This window comes from Brachyhypopomus gauderio, chromosome 15 (assembly GCF_052324685.1).
Source record: "Brachyhypopomus gauderio isolate BG-103 chromosome 15, BGAUD_0.2, whole genome shotgun sequence".
NCBI classification, from domain to species: domain Eukaryota; kingdom Metazoa; phylum Chordata; class Actinopteri; order Gymnotiformes; family Hypopomidae; genus Brachyhypopomus; species Brachyhypopomus gauderio.
This window is the reverse complement of record NC_135225.1, coordinates 13163168-13187457: the sequence shown is the minus strand read 5'-3', so window position 1 is coordinate 13187457 and position 24290 is coordinate 13163168. Positions and strand designations below refer to the sequence as shown.

The following is a 24290-nucleotide window of genomic DNA, read 5'->3' as shown; positions in this document are numbered from 1 at the left end:
ACCAATCACACCGTCTGTCACAGGAGATCTCCGAGGACGGCATGCAGAGTCTGAGATCTTTGAAATGAAATGTATTTGATAGTTAGTGTCCGTGTGATGAAGGGTCTTTTCTCCACCTCTGTGGTGATGTGAGCGTGTGCGTGTTGGATAGAGGTTTCCCTGACTTCCCAGTTCTCAGTTTCCCACCTGTTTCCCTCTGATAAAGCAACTCTTCTTTTCCCTTTAGCTTCATTTTAGAAGATGGAGAGTCTTTTGGCCAAAGCAGGGACCGAAGCTTCCTCCTGGATGACACCACAGTCACACTGTCCCTGTGTCAGCTTCGAAATGTGAGTGAATGGGTCCACCTGTGTATGTGTGTGGGTGGGGGTCCATGTTAAAGTAATATAGCACTGTTAAGCACTTGCATTGAGCCATCACTGTCATGCCCATATCAGAGGCTGAAGGACGTGGCGGGAGAGGCCTTCTATCCCCTGCTGGAGGATGAGTAAGAGACACTTTTCATCCGCAAGCTAATAATTGGCATACTCTTGGAGTGTGAAGTCCGGGAGAATCCCAGTGATGGTCTAGAGCTGTGCGTGTGTGTGCGTGTGTGTGCGTGCGTGTGTGTGTGTGTGTGCTGCAGACACTGCAACCTGCCGCAGTCGCACAGTGGCAGCGAGCTCTCCGATGCCATCAGCCTGCCACTCATTATCCGCGAGAGAGACACCGAATACCAGCTCACGCGCATCGTCCTCTTCGACAGGCTGCACAAGGTGGCTGCCGTACACACACACACACACACACACACACACATGTGCCGCCAAACCGACGGCTTGCCACCGCGTCCCCGTCTGGCCCGGTCTCGTAAAAAGCGCACGTGAGCGGAGCCGCTTGTAGCCGTGCTGCGGTGACGGTCAGCCGCGAGATGCGTGATGCGGTGGTTGGCCAGCTCGGCTGCAGCCCTCATGACTGTGTCCTGCGCTTCAGGCGTATCCGTACAAGAAGAACCGGGTGTGGAAGGAAGCCAGGGTGGACATTCCCCCTCTCCTCCGGGGGCTGACCTGGGCCGCCTTGCTGGGAGTCGAGGTGGGTACACAACACGCACACCTGATTTGGCAGAAAGGTTCAGATTCAGAAAACTTTATTCAGCCCCCGAGAGACAAATTGAGGGCACACAGAGCAGCAATGACATAAGAAATATAAATATGAAATAAAGCTGTGTTTGTTTAATCGTGTGCCTAGATTTTTCAAGGGTCATTCTGAGACTTTTGTGATTTAGAACAGCAGCAAGCAACAGTTCGGCGATGCTTGGTTTGTTAACGGCTGCAGGACTTCTCAGCGTCTTCGTGTCTTGGTGTCTCCGGGCCGCCAGCCTGTCCTCATCCGAGCAGGACGGAGTTACTGTGCTGAGTGGTCCAGCTGATCCACTACGCCATGTTTCTGTCTTCAACCACATCTGACTGAATCAGATCATGCCAGCCGTGCTTTCATTCCATAATCATGCTGTGTGTCTGTAAAGTCCCAGCGCAGGGTCGCTAGGGTTCGCGATGCTTGATTGGGTCTTAAAGGAAGCTGGGGGCAGACGTCGTCTCTCTTTGAGTGTGTTTGACAGCTTTGCTAATTTAAATCGGTCTCCAGTGCTCACAGTGGCCAATATCATTTTGAGGACAATTCTGGAGTTTATCGATTTTTATTTATTTATTTATTTTCCCCTTTCTATTGTCTTTTGTTTCTTTCTATAATACATTTCCACCAATGTGTGCCCTTCCAGAACATTTAGCGGAGGTGCAGTGTAGCATCTCCACTCTACTCATTGATTATGACAGTGTGAAGCACTTATGCTAGCATCATACATCACTGTTAAAAGAATATTGATCAGCATTGATCGGAAGCCCCTTTACGTCCAGTTACTGAAGCGGCCGGGGGTGAGTGCAGGTTAATATGGGCAGGTTTTGGGAAGGCTGACTGAGGTCGATGAAGTGTGCACCTGTTTAAGATGTTAACCTGCATGTCTGCCTCTAGCACCTGAACTCGCATTTGCTTCCATCTCACACTCTTGTATTGCATCACTATATATTTTTTTGTTTTATGTGTGCAGTTTCTTTTTAATATTCATTAGTTTGTTTACTTGGCTATTTATTTATTTGCTCCCTTCGATTTCATGAGTGTCTGCTTTAATTCTTCATTCCTGGGAAGATTTGAAGAAGATGGTTTGTTTGGTACTTGCAGGGGGACATTAAGGCGAAGTACGATGCCATCGATAAAGACACGCCCATCCCCACAGACCGACAGGTACAGCTGCTGCTGTTAACCTCAGCGCTGTTATTGTTTGTCGTTGTTCCCTGATGTCTTTTTTATGCTCGTGATTGACTTAAATCATTTGCGGTGATATTTATTGGGTGTGTCTATCCTATCCTTGCCTGAATTTGGAATATCTGCTACCTGATCCTATAAATGCAGTTCTAATGACTGGATGTTGGACATGTCCTCCACGTGACGTGAGGGTTGTGTGTCCCCGTGTGCCACCTCACCTCCCTGTGTGCTTAATGCTTCTTTAGATTGAAGTGGACATCCCACGCTGTCACCAGTATGATGAGCTGTTGTCCTCGCCCCAGGGTCACATAAAGTTCCGCAGAGTTCTGAAGGCCTGGGTGGTGTCCCATCCGGACCTAGTCTACTGGCAGGGTGAGTCAACTAGCATCGTTGCACCTGCAGTTCATTGTTGCGCCACTAGGTGGCTCTCAAGCTTCACAATGATCGTGAAGGAAGGGCTGAAGGATTCTCTCAAGGAAGGCAAAGATTCGCATTAATGAACATGCCGGTGCTCATGAAGGGCATTTTGTTGACTAAATTTGATCGAGTAAAGTTGATGTGTCTTTACTCTAGGACTGGACTCTCTGTGCGCTCCGTTCCTTTACCTCAACTTCAACAACGAAGGTCAGAATTGACTTCTCCTGCCAGACAGCATCAAGTTTAGAATGGATAGCTTAGCTCCTGAATGCTTTCTTGATTAACACATTCAAATGGAGTCGAATGTTCAAACTGATTTGATCACTGACATCCGCGCTGTCCGACACAGCTCTGGCATACGCCTGCATGTCAGCATTCATCCCCAAATACCTCTACGACTTCTTTCTGAAGGACAACTCGCACGTCATACAAGGTATGTCTTTCATCTCTGTATACAAATGTGCACTTACCTGTTGTGCTTCAAAAGGATCTGCCTCAAGCCCCTTTTGTTAGCTCATCACATGCCAGTGTAAAAAGGAAATTGGGAGAAGACGGATGTTTACGATTCGCTGTCATGTCTGTGTGCTTATTGTGAAGTCTTTGGCCTAGTGTATAATGTATAACCTTGTATATTCCCACATCTGTCTGACCTTAAGTCCAGTAAAGGTTTTTATTTCCTGTATCGATCACACTTTTCTGAAGGATGTGGTTTAGAAAGCTGTAGCCCCTACATGATCATTTATAAATGATTATAGCAACAAACATAAGCCGTCATAAAAACTGCTTTGATGTCAAGTTGACATAACTATGTCAAGGCCCAGGGATTTTGGTGACATTAAGATGTGCCATAACACTGAGTGGTGAAATGACATGGCACGTTAGAATTGCCTTTGCTGCTGTTTTTGTTTTGGTCACGGTATCACGATGACATAATGCTGATATGTCACAACAAGTGAGGCTGTCTGGGGAAAATTTAACAAAAAACATTGTCACCAAAAATCTCTCTCAATTGACATAGTTATGTCATGTCACTTTGACATTCAAGGTTGAGAAAAACAGGTTTTATGACAGGGTATGGTTGTTGGAACATTTAAAAATGTTCAAGTAGATGTCGTGTAGCTTTTTAAACAACCCCCTTCAGCTAAGTGTTGCTCTGTCTCTGTCCACCTTTAATGTTCTGTTTACACGGGTCCGTTGGGTATGCTGAAACGAGTCTGTTGGGTATGTTGACACGGCTCTCTCTGTGTCTTGTTTCAGAGTACCTCACGGTGTTCTCTCAGATGATAGCCTTCCATGACCCTGAGTTAAGCAACCACCTCAATGAGATCGGCTTCATACCAGACGTGAGGGCCCTCGCCTTAATGTCTCATTGCTGTCCTTCTGGGTTAGCTCATGTAAGAAGCACACAATAAAACAGTCCGGAGGCTTCAGTAGCTTGCTTAAAGCCTGCAAAAGGCTGATGGTGAGGAAGTTGGGTAGAGTAACCTGGCAATTTGTATTTATTTATATTGGGGAGGCAGGGTGGTGTTGGACAGTTGCATTGTTGTGAACAGATAGCTGTGACTCTAGAACGCATTCCCTTCATGCAACAGTGAATTAGATGAGCTGTGCATTCCAGTCAGTAGCAGGCATCAGTCATGCCCCGCTCCGCGTCATTAATGCAGCTCTCACACACAGCTGACCCTGAGATTTCAGTGACTGCCAAGTTTTCCCTCAGCAAACATGCCCCCCCTACACGCATATATAGACACACATACACACACACACGCTTAGAAGCTGGTAATTCATTTCAGCTGTAATGAGAACTGGCCACATCTTATTCTGGGGCTCCCCTGTGAGCTTGGTGTCTTTCTTGTATTGCTCTCTCTACCTCTCCCTCTCCCTCTCTCTCTCTCTCTCTCTCTCTCTCTCTCTCTCTCTCTCTCTCTCTCTCTCTCTCTCTCTCTCTCTCTCTCTCTCTCTCTCTCTCTCTCTCTCTCATTTTGTCCTTCGCGTTTCCTCAGAGCCTCTCCAAGGTTAACGCCTCTGAGACGTTAGCAGCTTGGTCTGTGCCTCATTGATGGATGCGTCACCTCTGCGGTCCGTCCCGAGGGGACAGGCGGCCCGGTGACACCCCACTCCCCTGGCCCACAGTGGAGAGACGAGCCAAACACTCATGACCTCCCAACCTTGTCCAGACTCCATCAAACCCACATAGCTTTGTGAAAGGCCTAATAAAAGATGAATAGTGGAAAATAACAATGAGTCATTGACTGAAGCAGGGCGCTGATCTGATGGTGTCTTCAGCAGCCACTGTCTCTAGCACCATCAAACTAGGGAGAAAGAGTTTTACTGCGCGGGTGGTGGGAAGATTCTGCTGAGCTTGGCTGGGTTGGTGGTGGGAAGGTTCTGCTGAGCTTGGCTGTGTTGGTGGTGGGAAGGTTCTGCTGAGCTTGGCTGTGTTGGTGGTGGGAAGGTTCTGCTGAGCTTGGCTGTGTTGATGGTGGGAAGGTCTGTGTTGGTGGTGGGAAGGTTCTGCTGAGCTTGGCTGTGTTAGTGGTGGGAAGGTTCTGCTGAGCTTGGCTGTGTTGATGGTGGAAAGGGCTGTGTTGGTGGTGGGAAGGTCTGTGTTGGTGGTGTGCCCTTTAGCATGATGCCTGTGGCTCTCGTGTGGGTTCCAGTTTTATCTTCTCACTCCAAGACAATCCCACATGGGCGGCATTTGTGGCCTTCTGGTACAGTTACTCATCTTTCAGCAGTGTCAGATACAGTGAGTTTTGAAAGATGGCCTTGTCTTTTCAAAGGCTTTGAAGCTTTATTTGTACAGTCTGTATGGATAACGTTTGATCGTGTTTAGTTGCTATTTCATTGGGCTGTTTATAAAGGATTCAATATATATTTGCTGATGTTTCACAAACTGGTCTGTGTGTTTGTGTAAATCCCAGAATTCCCTGTGAGATCAACATTTTGCAGTCTCTGTAGTCTTGACCTGTGCAATTTGTTGTGACCAAAGTTAACCGAAAGTGTATTTTTGCGTGTTTTAGACCCCACAATGTAAACTTCTCCTCACATAAAGTGTACTGTAGAAGACTGAGACTCTGGAGATCCTTCTAGAAACTGTGCAGGAGCTCATGAATTTTTGCACGCTTTTGGTGGCAGTGTAATCCGCAGTCCCCTGCTTCTTCCGTGCTGCAGCAGACGCCGCCAGCAGCCGAGTGCTAAATAGCGTAGCGGCACGGCCCTCTGATTGGTGCCAACCATCATATTGCGAAGCCGGCATTCATGGGCAGGCCAATCCCATCACAGGGAGGGGGTTGTTAGCGGCTCTGTGTGGTTCCCAGTCCCCCCCCCCCCCCCTCAGAAGCCTCAGTGGATTGCCAAAATGACACCTGGCAGATGATACTTAACTCTGTAGTCCACCATTACTAGGCTGGTTCTTAGCCTCAGCTTTAGCCACTCTCACTCATGAACCCCTTAAAAGTCTTGTGTTCCAAGCAGCTCATGCGTCAGTCTTTGTTACAAGAGTTGCACCACACGTCCTGTTTTAATTTTCACAGCTCTTAAAGTTATTTATACTTAATCAAATCCTTTGTTTCTTTCTACAGCTGTATGCGATTCCATGGTTCCTGACTATGTTCACTCGTAAGTAAACCTGTTCTTATGTGTATTACGTCATGACACCTGCTGGCACAAAATAGGCTTTCATTAATTTTGGGCTGGCCCAAGCCTCTATGGGACTGTAAGCAGAATTTAATTTGCCCCCCCCCATACCACCACCTCTGTACCAAATTCTTATGTAATTAAGGTCTGCATTGACTTGCTCCTAAACTATAATAAATGGCTGAGCACCAATGTGCAGTTATCAGAACATGTGATAACACTGTTCATTGCCGGCACTTTTCTTTTTCAACAACACACATAGAAGATGTACAAAAATGGTCTCTGCTGTCACAGAATTCGGTGGTCAGAGATTTTGGTGTAACACCTGTAAATAAGATGTTATGAGAGTCCATTGTTTCTAGTGACATGGACTAGATTCCAATATGCTGATTGTTCAAAAATAATTTAGTGATAAGAAAAAAAGTACAAATTCTATTTTAGGCCCTCCCGAAAAACGTCAGCTCATCCCTTTTGTTTTGGTTTCGTGATCAGGCTATATTTGACTTCTACGTGAAAGCGCAGAACGACCCCCACGTTGCGTGAGGAGAATGGATGTGTAGCGTAGGTTTGATATTCGCCTTTAAGAGGCACGTGGCGTAGAATAACGCGCGCGCGTCCCTTTGAACTCCACGAGGGCCGGAATACCCCCCGAGACTCTTGTGCTTTTTACACGAGTAGCTGATTAAAATGGCACGCAATCGTTTTTTCTCTCTCTCTCTCTCTCTCTCTCTCTCTCTCTCTCTCTCTCTCTCTCTCTCTCTCGGCTTTGTCTCCCCCTTTTAGGATGCCAAATTTGCTTAAAGTCGCAGCAAGTAACTAAATATAGTCTCATGTTAATAATCGCACGTGCACACAAACTGTCTTTTCCTTTGAACAATTTCTTCAAGTTTATTTCAAGGATGTAGTACGATAAAAAGATCTTGGCTCGTTTGCATTTTTCAACGAGTTTCGTCAGACCTGTAGGTATAAATTGGCCTCCTTGGTGCAGGTAAACTGAACGCTAACCGTCGGCTCGGCCTGTGTGCGTTTTCCCCTCAGATGTGTTCCCGCTGCACAAGATCTTCCACCTGTGGGACACGCTGCTGTTGGGCAACTCCTCTTTCCCTTTCTGCATCGGGGTGGCCATTCTTCAACAGCTGCGCGACAGACTTCTGGCCAACGGCTTCAACGAGTGCATCCTGCTGTTCTCAGACCTGCCCGGTAAAGACTAATGTCTGCTTTCTCCACGCTCCTCAAGGACACGTTAAAGATGCTCCATCGACGTCCTCTCGGTCATGGTGTTAACGGCTGTCCGCCAGCCAAGCGTGCGTTTTCACAAGCTTTGCCAGAACTGTGACCGTGAATATACGCGTGCGTACTGATGTTGATGCTTCACATACAAACGCACTATTTGCAGGAACACGGTTTTCCTGAAGTTGAGATTGGCGTGAACTTAAGTTCTCCCCCTCGCATATGTGCACAGGTTGAGAGTCAAATGTGTGTCGTTTGAGAGCCGGTCCTGTGCAATAAATCTGTGGTATCTGGCACTTTGCTGAACATGAACTCTGTGTATTACAGGCAGATGCAGATTCAGAACACGTTATTCTGTGTAGCCTTTTCTGTGCCTATTTTCATGAGATAGAAAATAGTCTATTGAAGGCTTATGACTAAATGTACTGCTCAGAAGCAGACGTGGGCGTGAACACAGCACAAACAAACGCCTTTATGTTGGAGTGTTGCTGCTGTCGGTACTGTGGCACACGGCCTGAGAGGGGGCACGTTCTTCATTACAGCTTGTTCATAACGGCTATTGTGGAGAGAGGAGAATTTTATTTTTGTATTTCATGAGAGGGTGTAACATCTTGATGGAAACAGTGGTAAAAATGTGATTCTGTGAGATGGCTAGTGGCCACCCTACTGAGTGACTGCACGCCGTGTTCAGACAAGAATTCTCGCGTGGTGCTACTTGCTTAGAGATGGTTTTAGACACAGAGCAAGTTGTACTTGAATGCCACAGCTCAGGAGTAGAGAGATGCCGCAGGGGGGATGTTTTTCTTGCTGGTTTGTAGTGGTCCTTTAGCACCTCTGTTTAGTCTGACGATTGTGCTAGGACGCAAGCAGCATTTCGGGGAGAAGATGGTTTGATCAAACTACTCTGCGCTGTACCCTCTAACTTTACAACATCTCAGCATTCTCACTAATGTGTTTAGCCTTGGCAAACGGCTCTCCCTTTCAGCGCGCAGATGTTTGAAAGGCCGGGTCGTTCATCACCTGTCCTTCAGCTTGAGGGACCTTGCTGTTCACCAACACGGCTGTGCCACTGGAGACGCCACGTCTAGGTCAGGCTGTCTACGTCATTAAAGCTATGAGCGGAGGCTGGTCGTCGCTCTGTCTACCGGACCCGTCCTGTCCGGGTGGGTGGGACGGCCTGTTTCAGTCCTTCTCGTCGGTGTGTGTTTTATCACACAAAAAGGATTTCACGATTGCAAAGAAGCAATTTCTACCAGCCAGCAGGTATGGATAGCAGAGGGTTTTAGGATTATTGACATCTGCGGTGTGTGTGTGTGTGTGTGTGTGTGTGTGTGTGTGTGTGTGTGTGTGTGAGAGAGAGAGAGAGAGAGATAGAGAGGGATGGAAAGTTTTGTTTGTTTTTGTATTGTTTTGTACAGGACGTAGCCCATATCAAGTCAGATTACCTGCACCTGGCGTCTTGGCTCCACCAGCGCTCCTTTTCTCCTCCGCCTGGAGCTGTCGGAGGCGTGTGGGTGCAGTGGGGACGTCACCTGCACCACCTGCTCCATCCAGCCACGGGTCTTTGGGATGGTGTGACATGGTGGTGCGCGTGAAGGCACGAGGCGTGCGTCGGCCTCCCCCGACGCCCTCGAAGCTCGCCGTCGAGCCGTCACGGCGTGCCCTGCTGCTTCTGAGACTCACGAGCAGCTTTCTGCCATAGCACTCTGCGTCTGGCTGACGTCTCCTCCCATCCGGGGTGGGAGCTGGTGGTGTGACAGGGCTCTCCAGGGGGCGCTCTTGAGGCGTGCCCCTGTCCCGCCTGGCGGCATGGGGCACCAGAATGCAGTTAGAGCCACAGACCGCCCGGGAGACTGATGGCGATTGAAATGCGGGGCAACATGATGGAGAACACCGACGTCTCGGCCAGCTTGGGCGGATTGAGCGTGGGGGTGTGAGCTTTGGGGGAGGGACGGCTCAATCTACAGAAAACCTGAAGTTTACTAGCAATACAGCGTAAGCTAAAAGTCCCCCAGAGCTACAAATCTGTGGGTGTGAGAGAGACAGGGACAGGCGGTGAAGTTAAAAATGATGGCGGGAGCTGATGAGTGACAGGTCTTAATCCCCCTGCTCTGTGGGATTTATTGACCAATAGATCAGTGTCCTGCTTTCAGATGCAATGAGGCAGCAGATGAGATTGCAGCTTGTGGACTGTCATTCTCACTCTTATTACTGCTCTGTGGGGGGCTGTTGCAGGGCAAGACGGAGAGAAGCCCTAGTGCTTTTCCACTGAAGTCTCCACTGGTCTTAATGCCTTTCTGAAGTCCCCCGTGTTGGTATATTCAGTAGCACGGAGCACAGCTGTGTGTGTACTCTGGTGGGGTGGGGTGAAGCTATCTCACTCTGCACCCCCCCTCCCACCTCTGACTGTCACAGTGCTGAATGTTAATGTGTGTCTCTTGGCGCTGAAGGGCGTGGCTCTAGGGCTCTTTATGATCATTGGCCCGTGCCTGCCTCGAGCTCCGCCCTCCGTGGCTCGTCAGCTGCCTGGCCTCCTTACATCTCAACTGCTGTAATTAAATTTTCGAGGAGGCTGTGTTTGGCATGGGAGGGCAGGAAAGGATGTTGCTTAGTGTTTGAGAAGATCCTGGCTGGCTTCTCAGACACCACACGCAACATAATTCTTGAGGAGCCTCCGGTGCGTGCTTCGAGTTTGTATGCCCCAACCCCCCAACGCGCCCACGTCCCCTCGTTACGCCACGCGTGCCCAGGAGACGTCTATAATGCATCGCTGTTATCTGCCATCAGGGGAGGGGTTCGATCGCTCCCTCTCTAAATCCCTCTTCTCAAACTCTTCTCGGGTGGCGATTACCCTCTCGCAGCTGGGCCAGGTCGTATTAAAGTTTCAGAACCTGTGAGCAGACGATGGCATGCATTCAAACGGAGCCCTTGTGCTGTAGTTTGTGTCCAGGGATTGAGCATTTGTTATTTTTACTGGCCTAGTGCAGCAAGACTGAAAGGGAGAGAACTCCTTATAAAGGTAAAATATGTGCACTCCCACACGTTCTCGCTGTCTCCCTTACACACACACACACACACACACACACACACACACACACACACACACAGCATGAGCAGTTTTAAGTGCGTGTGCTTTATTCCTCTGTGTTTTTGTGATTATCTTGATTGCTCGATTACATCTGCCAACCGATGCTCAGGGAATCTCAGAGATAAAAAAGCTCAGAATCCGTTCCACACTGATGTGTACTATACGCTGATCCTGGATCAGCTTTAAAGTCCTCTAAAGCGACGACAAGCCTATTCAAATGACTGAGCACCAAGTTCCTTGCAAGAGGAAGTGAAACATCAAGTGTAAATAACATGTTTGTGTTCTTTATGTGAAAGGTAGTTTGATGTAGGCTACGTCCTCTGTCTACACCTCTCTTTCAGACATCTCTGAAAACATGAGCACATTTTGTGGGCCAAGAGTGGTTCTGGTGATTGGAAGAGGGAAACCTCCACACGGGTCTTGTTTTTACTTGGGTAGATGGGTTGGTCTGATTCAGTTATTACTTTGTTTTTGTGTAATCAAGTACCATTAAGAAGCAGAATGCAGTAGTCATTAATGTATTACTACAGGCATCTGGCGGTAGATTCAGTGCTTATCCACTGCTTCATGATTTGCTGTTCTGGTTCAGTGAACTGAACCTGATAGCTGATATTTATGAAGGAGCAGTTTGGAGTATTGAAATATTATGAGAGATCTGAGTATTAGTTTGTCTACGTTGTGTGGTTTTGTTTGTTTTGTGTGTGTGCCCAAAGTCCCTAATTGTAAATAATATTGTTCTAATACAAACGCGTAAATGTTGAATAAAATTTTTTTAAATGGAAAGTCAAAGGGGGGCTGAAGTTATCAGACGCGGGCTCTGTCAGTCCCGTGTTTGGCTCCCTGGTGGCATCCACTTGTGCTGACCACGTGAGACTCCTCTCACAGCGGACGTGTAACGCTGAAGGCTGGTCTCACGTGCACGCACAACCCGAGACTTCTCCAGACTGTCCCTTCCCCACCCGCTGCGGGTGCCTCTCCGTCTCACTCCTTCATGGCCGTGAGGAAATGGCACATTCCGATACCAATTACCCACCGTGTGGGCTTATTCCTCCCTCTCCTCCCAGGTTGATTTTAAAGCTGGATTTCAGTTGGTGTTTACATTTTAAATGAGATTTTCTTTTTACTCAAGGCTCTGCTTGGGGTACATTTGGCACGGTATTTTTTAATTTTTTTTACAAGCCTCCTGATGAAGAAGAGGCACTTCTTCGTCACCCGCGAGGTTGGAGGTCGCCGCCATCTGGTGCTCTGCGCTGAAGTGTGGCTGTAGGGTGAACCTGCATCACTGCCCTGTACTGACCAATCAGCCAGGGGCCTGAAGTGTGTACCTCAGTTCAGCTCTCCCCTTCCCCGGCTCCATCCCCGAGTCCTCCTTAGCTCTAACTAAAATGAGCCGTTCTGCCTTGTGAGTGATGGCGGTAAGTTAAAGGCTAAGGTGAAGTCACAAAGCACGTTGTTTCAAATGACCCCCCCCCCCCCCTCACCTTTCTTCACGTCTTCATGCCGCGTGAACTTTGGAACGGAGCCGCTGACGTTGATCCCCCATTAACAAGACTATTACGGTCACTCCCAGGACACAGAGCTCTCACGGTATCAGCGGGGGCGCTCGTGTATGAAAATCCCAGTGGTGCGTGAGGAATGATGCTCAGAGTGAAACGCACACCGGCCACAGAGGCGCCGAGGGAGGCGTCCCTTAAATACCGAGCCGTTCCTTAGCCTCCAGGACGCTCTTGATTCAGGGAGGTTCCGCTTCACACACAGTAGTGCACAGTTAAGCAGTTTTCTGTGCCTCGATAATTATCTTTTGATTCTGCTGCTCAGGTAATTGATTGCTGGAATGAACTGTGTGCTTAAACAGGGGAAATGAAGGTTCACTCTGCTGTGGTTCCGTGGAGTCCTACCCTAATCCATCCCAATGTGAAAGTGCCTTCATTACACTGCACCCTGAAATGTAGAAACGGATGTAAATTCTATAAATGTAAATGAGTTCTCTGAGGTGTTGGTCATTTGGGTTTACTATCATGCTTTATTAGCACTGTTCGGTCTGCAAGAACCAGAGAATATGTAGATTCACCAATCATGTGCAGTTCAATAGATCCTCCTTTTAATATCTTTGAGCTCTTCTGTCACTGTTCTGTTCGATTAGTTCTTGTTTTTTTCTTACATGTTCCCTTTAGTCTTTTGGTTGTGTGTAATGAATGAATGAACGTTCAGTTTATATAGTGCGTTTCAAGGTCACATTACAATTTTAACGCAGGAATACAGGTAACAAGTCTCACACACACCGGTGAGAAGCAGCAGCCAATTGCTCACAGCGTATGCTCAACCAGAATCCACAGCCCCCTGGGAGACTGAATCAGGTGCAGGAAGAGGAGAGAGGACAGACCCAGGACAGAGCACCATCCAGCACTGGACATAAAAGCACACACATTCCTGCACAGACACTCTGACAACTGGTTTTTTTTGGACATGAAGAGACACACTCAGGGAGAATTTGTCAGGGACAGCCAATTTCCCTAACTGCCATGTTTTTGGACTGTTGTTTAATGACCAGTTCTCTCCCTATCGTACATCATTTGTGTGCTGAATAGTGCTTCATTCCATTGGCTCTTCTCCGGCTTTAACGGCTGTCCGGGAGTGGGAGCGTGTGTGCGGACAAGACCCATCGCCTTCAACGCTCCATTACCTCCATGCTCCATGGTTCGTGCCCAAGTGGAATGCCACTGCAGTTTGCAGTCTGCGGAGGAGATGCTGAGCACCAGGCTCTCCTGACCTCCACTGGCGGAGGCTGGTGAGCAGGATGCTTTCAGCACGCTTTGAGGACGCCTCCTCCCACCAACTCAAGCCATGCAGTGGTGTATCTAATGCCGACGGCCATTATGCCTGTTGATTTTAAATATTGAACGATCAAGCTTTGATGATCCTCTTTGATGGCACGAGAAACTGACATACATTCACCGGCTACTTTATTAGGTACACCTGTCCAACTGCTCATTAACGCAAATGTCGAATCAGCCAATCACATGGCAGCAGCTCAATGCATTTAGGCATGTAGACATGGCCAAGACAATCTGCTGCAGTTCAAACCGAGCATCAGAATGGGGATGAAAGGTGATTTAAATGACTTTGAACGTGGCATGGTTGTTGGTGCCAGACAGGCTGATCTGATTATTTCAGAAACTTTTTATCTACTGGGATTTTCATGCACAACCATCTCTAGGGTTTACAGAGAATGGTCCAAAAAAGAGGAAAATATCCACAGAGCGGCAGCTTTGTGGGTGCAAATGTCTTGTTGATGCCAGAGGTCAGAGGAGAATGTCCAGACTGGTTCAAGCTGATAAAACGGCAACAGTAACTCAAATAACCAGTCATTACAACCAAGGTATACAGAAGAGCATCTCTGAACGCACAACACGTCGAACCTTGAGGTGGATGGGCTACAGCAGCAGAAGACCACACCGGGTGCTACTCCTGTCTGCTAAGAACAGGAAACTGAGGCTACAATTTGTACAGGCTCACCAAAATTGGACAATAGAAGATGGTCTGATGAGTCTCGTTTTCTGCTGCGACTTTCGGATGGTAGGTTCAGAATTTGGCGTCAACAACATGAAAGCATGGATCCATCCTGCGTTATATAAATGGTTCAGGCTGGTGGTGGTGGTGCAATGGTGTGGGGGATATTTTCCAGGCTCACTTTGGGCCCATTAGTACCAATTGAGCATCGTGTCAACACCACAACCTACCTGAGTATTGTTGTTGACCATCCCTTTATGACCACAGTGTACCCATATTCTGATGGCTACTTCCAGCAGGATAATGTGCCATTTACTAAATTGCTAATCATCTCAGACTGGTTTCTTGAATGCAACAATGAGTTCACTGTACTCAAATGGCCTCCACAGTCACCAGATCTCAATCCACTAGAACACCTTTGGGATGTGGTGGAACGGGAGATTCACATCATGGATGTGCAGACAACAAATCTGCAGCAACTGTGTGATGCTATCATGTCAATATAGACCAGACTCTCTGAGGAATGTTTTCCGTACCTTGTTGAATCTATGCCATGAAGCAGGGGTGCCCACAGTTTTCAGCTTGCGAGCTACTTATAAGATGACCAGGTCAGAAAGATCTACCGGGGTGGCGGCGAACATAATTTGTTGAGCGGGGGGGGGGGGGGGCGATCGACGTAATGAGCACCCCTGCCATGAAGGATTAAGGCAGTTCTGAAGGCAAAAGGGGGTCCAACCCTGTAATAGCAAAGGTGTACCTAATAAAGTGGCCGGGGAGCGTAAATCGTGAAGGGGCTTTTACATGGCTTTGGGCATTCTCTATAATCATTATTGTAGTAACGTGATGCTTTTGGAACAACGGGCTCTTGGGTGCTCATTTTGAGCTATAGCTGATGTGAGAATTTGGTAGCCTGCCAGATTTTATTATTATTTTTTAATATATATATATTTTTACTGGCCTTTGTTCCCAGTTTTCTAACATTTCTAGCTGAGTAGTGCCAGTCTCTGAATAATGCCTTAAACTAATCCCCTTTAGCTGACGCATGTGCTTTTTTGTTTGTTTGTATATCTCTGAACTGTTGATGGCTGGTTTTGTGGGCCTCTTGGACGGTATGTGTCGGAGGCTTGTGGGCAGCACAGCTGCGACTGAGGGTGGAGGGTGATTACACGCAACACTCATGAGGCGATGGGGGTCGGAATGTCCTCCACCGCCTGCCCTCATTCTCTTCTCGACACTTTTATGTCTCTGTCTCAGTGATATTCTACCCTGTCTCGCACACCGTCTCTCACAGTCTACATACCTCCTCACGTCTCTTGTGCTGTCTCCCTGTTGCTACCACCCTCCACCCCCCGCTTCACTGAGGTGAGTAATTGCAGACCTTGCGTGAAGCCCACCACAACCTGCTAACCCGAATTCGTCCTGTGCTTTATTCTCCCCTGGTGAACAGACGCGTTCGCCTTCGGGATCGTCTGCACAACGCCCATGCTGAAGCTACGTGTTGCACACACTCACTGCCTTGGGAAGAAATTAATTAATCACAGAAGAAATTAATGACTCACAGTGAGAGGGATTGGACTTCCAATTTTGTTTATATCTACTTTCAATCCAACGAATCTATTTATTCTAAGCCATCGTTTAAAGCGCAAGCCTTGAGTGAGATCATAGTGGGTTTGGAGGAAGAAGCTAATCTCCTGCTGTTCCCTGTAATCCTTCATTGTAAATGTTGCTGACAGCGAGGTTTTGAATGACTTATTCTTAAGTGCAGCCTGTGGAGAGTTGGAAGGGAAAATGGCAAAGTACAGTTCAGTCAGAAGGAACAGGCACCAACGCCATCACCCACAGGTCTGCTGAACTGAACCACTGAACTGTATTTCGCTTCTAACCTGTTTTAACGTGAGGCAGTCAGTCACTTTGCATTTTGTATGTGGTGGAGTTGGGAAAAGTAGTGTCTGAAAGTAGTGTCTGAAAGGAAAGGAATTGTTCAAAGGTGACCTCCAGTTAATCTCTCTTCCCATTAAAAACCTCTTTAAACAAGCACACGGACCTATTGCTTTGCCCTTTGGTAAATGTCTGAATCCAGATTCCCTGATGCATTTGGTTTTTGTGCTCTGTTTTTGTTTAGAGATAGACATCGAGCGCTGTGTTCGGGAATCCATAACCCTGTTCTGCTGGACCCCCAAGAGTGCCACCTACAGACAACACGCCCAGCCATCCAAACCCACCAATGACTGCAGCGGTCTGGGGAAACCCCCTGCCTACTACTCCTCCGACTACACGGACCTTCCAAACACGGACCTGGTGAGCGTCCTGGGTGTGGCTTTCTGATCCAGAAAGCAGAGGACCAACATGTCACAGGAAAGTGGATCTGATCTTGGCCCCATGGCATCCAAAGTCATGTGAAATACCTGTTAGGCCAAACTAAGCAAGTTCGTGTAACAGCTTTGACACACAGGCACCTCCTTTGGCTCCAGCTCTGTACTGAGAGGTTTTTTGGGGAGTTTCTGCTTGGCTTTATTGTAAACCTTATTATGAAGTTTAATAAGAATGTTATTGAGTTTCTGGACACAAATTAAGCCTTTTGCTTGATTAAACTACTCTGCAGTGCTTTCATAGGTAATTCTCTATATTGAAAATGTAATTTATTCCATGACTAGGCTTAATCTATGTCAGGAAAATGGTCCCCAAGAGATCTACATGAGGTTTCCACTAAAGTGTTGTTAGCCAGCGGTAAACCATACAGTACTGCTTAACATCTCCACTGAGTTTAACCTAACCCCAAATGTTCAGTCAATAATTTAATCCTTTACTACCTCCTGCTTAGTAACCACAGATGTAATGATGCATGTTTTAGACTTTGGAATTATGATGGCCATCCTGTAGGCAGAGATGCTTGTGGCTTTGCATGTGGGTTTTGGTTGGAGGACACATTTATAATGGCATCTTGGAAAGCTGGAAATGCTTAAAATGCAATTGCAGAACGGACAGTTAAAAACTGTCTGTATCTGTATGTAGTTATAAGTTAGATAAAAACTATTTGGCACAGTGCATCAGAAAGTGTGCATCAGATGCAACATGCATTGATTTTAAGGTCCTGTAAAAACAAGACTGCTGCTTGGCACAGCCATTTTCCCAGCCTTGGCAAACAGCTCAGCTGCAAGTCAGTCATTTCAGAAGCAACCCTTCTGACATAACTACAGCTTGGGTTTTTGTTTAAGCCCTGCAGTCTTTTTCAGTTGTGCGGCGTTCATTTCGCTTGTGACCTTACACAGGGAGAAGATAGTTTCTGCTCGAAAGCTGCTTCTGCTGACGGCTTAAAACCAGAATATTTGGAATGTTAAAGAAGTGTTGTTCGGTGCACTTTTATGGAGAGGGTTCAGGTCAAGGTTTTAAGTTGAGATTAAGGTATTATTATTCAGAGTTGATTTCTGGACATGCCACCTTGCAGGGCACCCTTCAGTCATTTCTAATGAAAGCTTATGCAAGGTGAACTCGTTAACCATGACTTCTGAGAATTAGAGGGGGGCTGAACATAGTAAAAATAAACCATATTTCTTCTGACATTGTTAGACAAGAGGCCATATTTTAAGTTTCGTGTTCAGTTTACAGCAGCTCCTGGTATGATTACCCTCTAAATTCCTTGGTCTATAGCATGTCCAGTGCTGTACTGAGCTTCACTGAGCCAGTGTGAAGGAGCTGTTGGTTGGTCTCTGTAGACCTGATGGCTACTATTAATCAGTTGGTGAAAGTGTTGATTTACAGGGCGGGTGGAGCAGTCATCCCTAAATGGAAGCAAATCTCAGGGGCTTGTTAACATGTATACAGGGGGGGATCACGGCTCCGTCATAAACAAGTCCATATAGTTGGTGCTTACTGAGGCTCAAATTCACCACTGCTCAGCTTACAACCTCAGTCAAGCCTATATGACTGCTTCTACCTAAACTCTACATACTCGCTCACTCTCTGCCTAAACCCTACACACTCACTTAGCCCCTATACTAAACCCGACACACTCACTCAGCCAGGTTGGCCCCAATTTGATTGATTATCTTCCTCTGTGTTTATATCGGACCTTTTAACAATCTTTTTCCTTTCCTGCTTGGAGTTCCATAATAAATTTCACCCCATTCTGTTCTTTGAATCTATAATTCATAACTCTAATACCTCACCGCATTATCTTGTCTCTGCCATCAGTGGTTCCTTTAAGGATTTTCTCAGTTCCATAGATATAGTATCTTTTTGCTCTCATATGTCATAACCCAAATTTATATTGCAAATCAAAAGTTTTTAATTTACATTTTTTATGAGGATTTGTTTCTGAGAATAGCCATGTCACTTTATGGTAAACCTGCATGAGGGAATTGGCCTCCACTATTTCAGCCTTGCAGGAGAGACATGCTGGCTGATCCAAGGACAGTCAGGGCTTTTATCTCTGCCAGCTTTGCCCCAACACCGTTTGCCCTTTCCAAGTGACTGCCCCAAGCTCTGCTCCGCGCACACACGCTTGTCTGCTCATCTCGTGTGTGCTGAAGTGATTGGCCTAATCTTCTGCCATTCTGCGCTTGAATGCAGCCTGATGGTGAGGAGAGTGCCTTTGCACCTCTGTAAAAGCCGACTGAACTGGAGTCACATGGGGGAGATTTCGTGTCCCGGTACACCACGCACTTGGTCACGCTCATTCACACATGTGCACGTACAACCATAAAGGTCATATTTATCCGTTTTCCTGGAGGAACACTGATCTTGATTCAGCAAATGCCTTTTACAGATGAATTAATGCAGGAAGATGGACGTTAAATGCTAAATCAGCATTTTGAGATGCCCAGTATATATATCCCTTATTCCTACGATCTTGCTGATGGACGGGGTTTCGCTATGGCATAAAAGTGGAGCATTCTACTGTGTTATTCATTTAAAAACTGCCAAGTCTGGTCCCTTTAGTCTCTTTTGGACGCGTTCACACTTAACTGCACAGCAGTTGTAGGCCTCAGAGTCCGTCATGCCAGGCAGAAACTGTAAGGCAATTTATTATAAATAAGGAGCTTGATATCAGGAAGTGATTTTTCTGCAGCTCTGGCGGTGGCACAGTGAACGGTCCCCAAATGCAGGGAGATGTCTCTCTTTGGAAACTGGCCGTGTTGCCAAGTAATTGATTCGCATAACAGAGACCTCCATGAGTCAGCACTCCCAAAAGGGCATGTCCAATCTCTTCATCTTGATATCCAGACTGACATCCTCATATCCAAGAAGACGTCTAAAGCACAATCACTGCCTATGGGGGGGGGGGGGGGGGGGATGAGGAACTGCTTCTTGTCAGTTTCGCTGACAAGTTTATTGACTAGTGGCAAGGATGGAAATTATGCAAGTCATTTGCACTGATGTTTCAATATTGCACAGAAGGCCATGAATACATACTGATACTCCCATTGCTGTGTAGATTTTCATCATTCAAATATCAAAGCATCTATCTTGCAGTTGCATATATGAATGCATTGTGTGCTTATGTTTAACATCTATGCTGGTTCTGCATAAACACACAATGTGGCCAAAAGCATGATACCTGATGAACACACATGGGACAATCCCATTCTACGAGCGGTATCAGTATGGATTTGGGCTGTTTGAAGCTATAGTATCCTCCTGGGAAAGACTTCCACAAGACTTTGCAGGGTATCTGTGGGGAGTTGGGCCTATTGAGTCAAAACAGCATTTGTGAGGTCCTGATGTTTGGACAAGAGGCCTCACTCACAAATCACGTTCCCGTTTGTCCCGAAGGTGCTCGGCGAGGTTGAGGTCAGGACTCTGGTGGTCCTCCACCTCACTCTTGTAAGACCATGTCTTTATGGGCACATGGTCATGCTGGATCAGGAGAGTCGTCCCAATTCTTCTGCCACAATGCTGGAGTAAATTAGCGCCAATCTCTTGTGTGCTGCAGCGTGCGCCTCCTCCACCAAACGGTACTGTTGGCATCGTGTGTTCTGCTGTGCTCTGCTCTCCGAACACACCTCAGTCCACCAGACTGCAAAACGGTTCAGGGTGATTCATCACTGTGAATTAAAAGTATTCAGCGCAATATCCTGTAGTATATGGTGGATGTAATACTTTGATACCAAATGCAACGTCATGCTTGAAAGAAATATATGTTTGTCACAGTGGCCCCAAAGTCATGGATCCCAGGAACCACATACTGTCATACTGATTGAAATGTGTAAGTAGCTCAATTTGGTTTCAATTTGATCCTTCAACAGCTCACTATGTCCTTACAAACTATTTCTGTTCTGTCAGTCATTTTGATGTGTGAATTTAAAAACTGCCTATCTTTTTGTCTCAGCATTTTTGCAGAGAGAGAGAGAGAGAGTGTGTGTGTGTGTGTGTGTGTGTGTGTGTGTGTGTGTGTGTGTGTGTGTGTGTGTGTGTGTGTGTGTGTGTGTGTGTGTGTGTGTGTGTGTGTGTGGTACCTAATGCAGAGAGCATGTCTGAAGCAGTACTTTGTGACGGGCACTGCCTTTCTGCTCCTAGTTCACTGATAAAACCGATATCGCTACCAAGACTGTAGGGCATCTGGGCGCCTGAACAACTTTATTTTAAAAGCAATAGATGTTCAGACAGGAGAGACTTTGGGCTGAACCATTCATTCTTTTCAAACAGTAACAAGGTTTTTCTTGATTCTTGACTTCTCACTGACTCAATGCTGGCATCTGCTAATGAAATCCTACTTGAGACCAAACTTGCTGACTTCTATCTAAGAGTAGGGCGACCTTCAAGTATATACGTCTGTTCCACTCACTAAAAAGAATTATAAGCTTCCAAGTAATCCCCTTGCTTTAAGGCAGCATGTTAAGTTGCTGTATTGCACTGCTGCCCCTGAGTATTCAGCCTGAGCCAATATCGTGGGATACATAGTCCTCCTCTATTGAAGGCTACAGGTGACACTGGGCTGAGAGCTGTAGCACTACCAGCACAAAGTGAATAGATCTCTGCTTAATTCAGGCCTCTCTCAGCAGTTTGCTGTAGCTCCTTTGCTCTCCTGCTTGACACCAACTGCCTCCCTGACGGAGGAGTGTGAGGCAGGACTGCAGATTCAGCTCTGGCTTACTCAGCTGCGGGACAGGTGTGGCCTGTCTAGGGCTTACCCAGCTGCGGGACAGGTGTGGCCTGTCTAGGGCTTACCCAGCTGCAGGACAGGTGTGGCCTGTCTAGGGCTTACCCAGCTGCGGGACAGGTGTGGCCTGTCTAGGGCTTACCCAGCTGCGGGACAGGTGCGGCCCGCACTCAGGTTTTCTGTGATGTGCTACATCTCTTCCACCCTCACCTGTCCTCACTCACTTTGACCCTCGTACATTTGACCCGCGGGCATTTTGGATCAAATGTAGTTTGATCTTCTATTTGGTTCCATTTCCTTGTTCCCAATCCAACTGAAACTAATTGAAAACCTTAGATTCTCAAGAAGCCAGAACTAACTGTACAATATAATGCCTCAAAATTTATTGACTCTGCCCATGTGTCAGAATGAAACTTTTCCGTCTCTCTTTCTATTTCACAGTCTCGTGAGCCCTTGAAGCTGTCCGAGCTGAAGGCTGAGGTATCTCCGCGCATCTCGGCTGAAGATCTTATTGACCTGTGCGAGCTGACCAGCCCAGCTCACTTTAAGACTCCCGTCAAGAGGCCCAAGACGGTCAAAACCAAGATCATGGCGGTTGACATCCGAAGTGCTGAGGAGTATCCTTGACTGAGACTGCTGACGATCTTTCTTTTATAATACATATTATACTAACAACAAAGCTGGATTTCAGTTTAATGTGATGCAGAATTGATGTCCACATACAGTCCGCAATTTGCTTCTGCGCGTATGTATGTGTAGCTACAACACAGTGCTGTCAACCTCTGCCTGAGTGTTTAAAGGGAAGGTGAAGGCATCAGACACGCCCCCTTCCCCCAGAGAACCAACACGAGCAGATCAAACGAGAACCAGCAGACCATGAGATCTGCGTTACCATGGTCACACCCCACTAGCTTTCTCTCCTTCATCTTAAAGGGGCGGTAGAGGCAGCCCCGCCGTGGCCAAACGACCCCTGCAGGTCACCGATCATACCCCATCCACCCCTCCCCCACCCTATCCGTCTGTCTCCCTTCAGTTTACAACCGCATCTTCTGCTAAGAGTTTTCTGACAGCAAATTCCCAGTCCTGGATATCCAACAGAGATCCAGCCTATTTCATGTCCGGCACATGCGTGCGCCCCTGCTACGGTCTTCCTGGGGAAGAGTTGACCTCTGGTTCCGTTCGAGGAAGCCCATCACCTCCTGTTCCTTGGCTTCGCTGGTTCTCCAGGGTTGAAACAAATAGTTAATTCCTCATTTCTGCTTCTTGGCCTACAATCAGATAGCGTGCTAGCGTATAAGCGTACGCTGGAAAAGGTTAGCCAAAGCTCGGCGTTTGTGCAGATGTAATGTTAATGGAGTAATCAGACCCTTGTTCTTCTGAGTAAATGTATGAAGGCATCCTTCTCATCAGTTCATGATTAATTAGTTCATGAACGCGGCAGAAATCGTCAGTGCTTACAGCTCCTCTGATGGACAGGATAATTAAAAAGAAGGATTATTTCATTACATTAAATTTTCTCTTCTCTCTCCTTTCTTTTTCTGTCTTGTTTCCTCTCTCATTCATTCTCTCTCCTCCCTCTTCCTATTGTTTTCTCTTATTCTCTCTCTCTCTCGCTCGCTCACTCGCTCACCCCCTCATTCTGTTTCTCCCTCTCTCCCTCTCTCATCTTCTCAGGTGAGTGAGTAGTCTTAGACACAGGCCTGGGTTTCTTTTACAGGTCTCCTCCTCTACTGTCATTCGGGCTGCTCCCTCATTATGTCATTTTTGCACGTCCCCATTCTGGACGCAGGTCCCTCTTCCCAGGAGACCAGCTCACGTCTTCATCCGTCTACATCCTGCTGTCCTCCGCACAGCCTTTCTCTTGTCATCATTGCTTTGATGAGGAGCTGAAAATGTTTGAGTCTCTGCTTCATTTTACTGACATTATCAGCGGGCTGCACGGCGTGTTCAGCACCAAACTTTGCATCTTGGAATTACTCCAAATTAGGCAAATGGGTACGAATGATCTTGATTGATTGTGAAGTACGCAATTATGTGTAATGCAGCTTTACTACAGAAAGTGTTTTGCATTAAAAGTACAAAGGCATAAACACAGTCTGCTTTACGTCATGCATTCCATAACTAATAGCACTAAACATCTTTCATAACAACGGTATTTGCATTTGATAGGACTGGACTACTATACATGCAGATCTTCATTTAATTAATTTAAGATGTTAAGGGTTGAGACTACAGAGATTTGAAGTTTATTTATATTTATTTATTTAACTGTAGCACACATTCCCTCCAGGTTCCATAATCATCATCATGTTTAAATATGCTTGGCCTCCTGGTTCCTTTATGCTGATAGTGTCGAGGCTGACCCACTACAGGCTGTGCCAGCTTGACCCTTAACCTGCTGCTGTGCAGTTTTGGCCGTGGCCACGTGCCAGGCAGCGTCAACATCCCGTACGGCTCGGCGTTCACGGCTGACGGAGAGCTGCTCCAGTGTCCAGCCACGCACGCGCTGGCCACACACAAGGGCCGGGTCATCGTGGTGCTCAGCGGCATCATGAAGAATGCAGCAACGGTTAGTGTATACACACACACACACACACACACACGTCCATCACACCCACATATGTTTGCCATTATGCTCCCCTACTCTCTTGTGTCTCACCCATATTTCGGCTGATAATATCATTTCTATTTGCTAAAACAAAACAAACCATTCTCCCAACCCCATTAACAGAACACAAACTACTAACACGGGACACTGTTTGACGATCAGATAATGGCGCTCCATAAAACTCCATATTTTTATATATATATCACTTGCAAACACCCATTGGTTGTGTGTGTGTGTGTGTGTGTGTGTGTGTGTGTGTGTGTGTGTGTGTGTGTGTGTATATATACACACACACCACCACCACCACCAGTAATAATATTAATAATGGGTGTTTGCAAGTGATAGTAAGGGTGAGCTGCAGTAGGATTTTGACTGGATATGTTGTTACAGAAACACTAATTACGTAG

General features: G+C 46.9%; 1 protein-coding gene across 6 annotated transcripts in view; it reads left to right on the top strand.

Moving 5' to 3' along the window:
- The window catches only part of tbck (TBC1 domain containing kinase), a 49415-nt gene that overhangs the window by 8233 nt on the left and 16892 nt on the right, over positions 1-24290 (top strand). For 4 of the 6 annotated variants that reach the window (XR_013121346.1, XR_013121347.1, XR_013121345.1 and 1 more), the window contains exons 12-25: positions 227-326; positions 435-484; positions 623-752; positions 967-1065; positions 2209-2271; positions 2538-2664; positions 2866-2916; positions 3059-3142; positions 3967-4103; positions 6294-6330; positions 7387-7548; positions 16299-16474; positions 21717-21892; positions 23685-23844. Coding sequence is in view for 3 of the 6 variants with exons in the window: in XM_076974909.1 (XP_076831024.1) it covers positions 227-326; positions 435-484; positions 623-752; positions 967-1065; positions 2209-2271; positions 2538-2664; positions 2866-2916; positions 3059-3142; positions 3967-4103; positions 6294-6330; positions 7387-7548; positions 16299-16474; positions 21717-21892; positions 23685-23844 (1552 nt within the window). In the remaining 3 variants the exon portion in view is untranslated. Of the gene's footprint in view, positions 1-226; positions 327-434; positions 485-622; positions 753-966; positions 1066-2208; positions 2272-2537; positions 2665-2865; positions 2917-3058; positions 3143-3966; positions 4104-6293; positions 6331-7386; positions 7549-16298; positions 16475-20326; positions 20382-21716; positions 21893-23684; positions 23845-24290 lie in introns of those variants that run through there. The other 2 variants (XM_076974910.1, XM_076974911.1) reach the window with 2 other exon arrangements.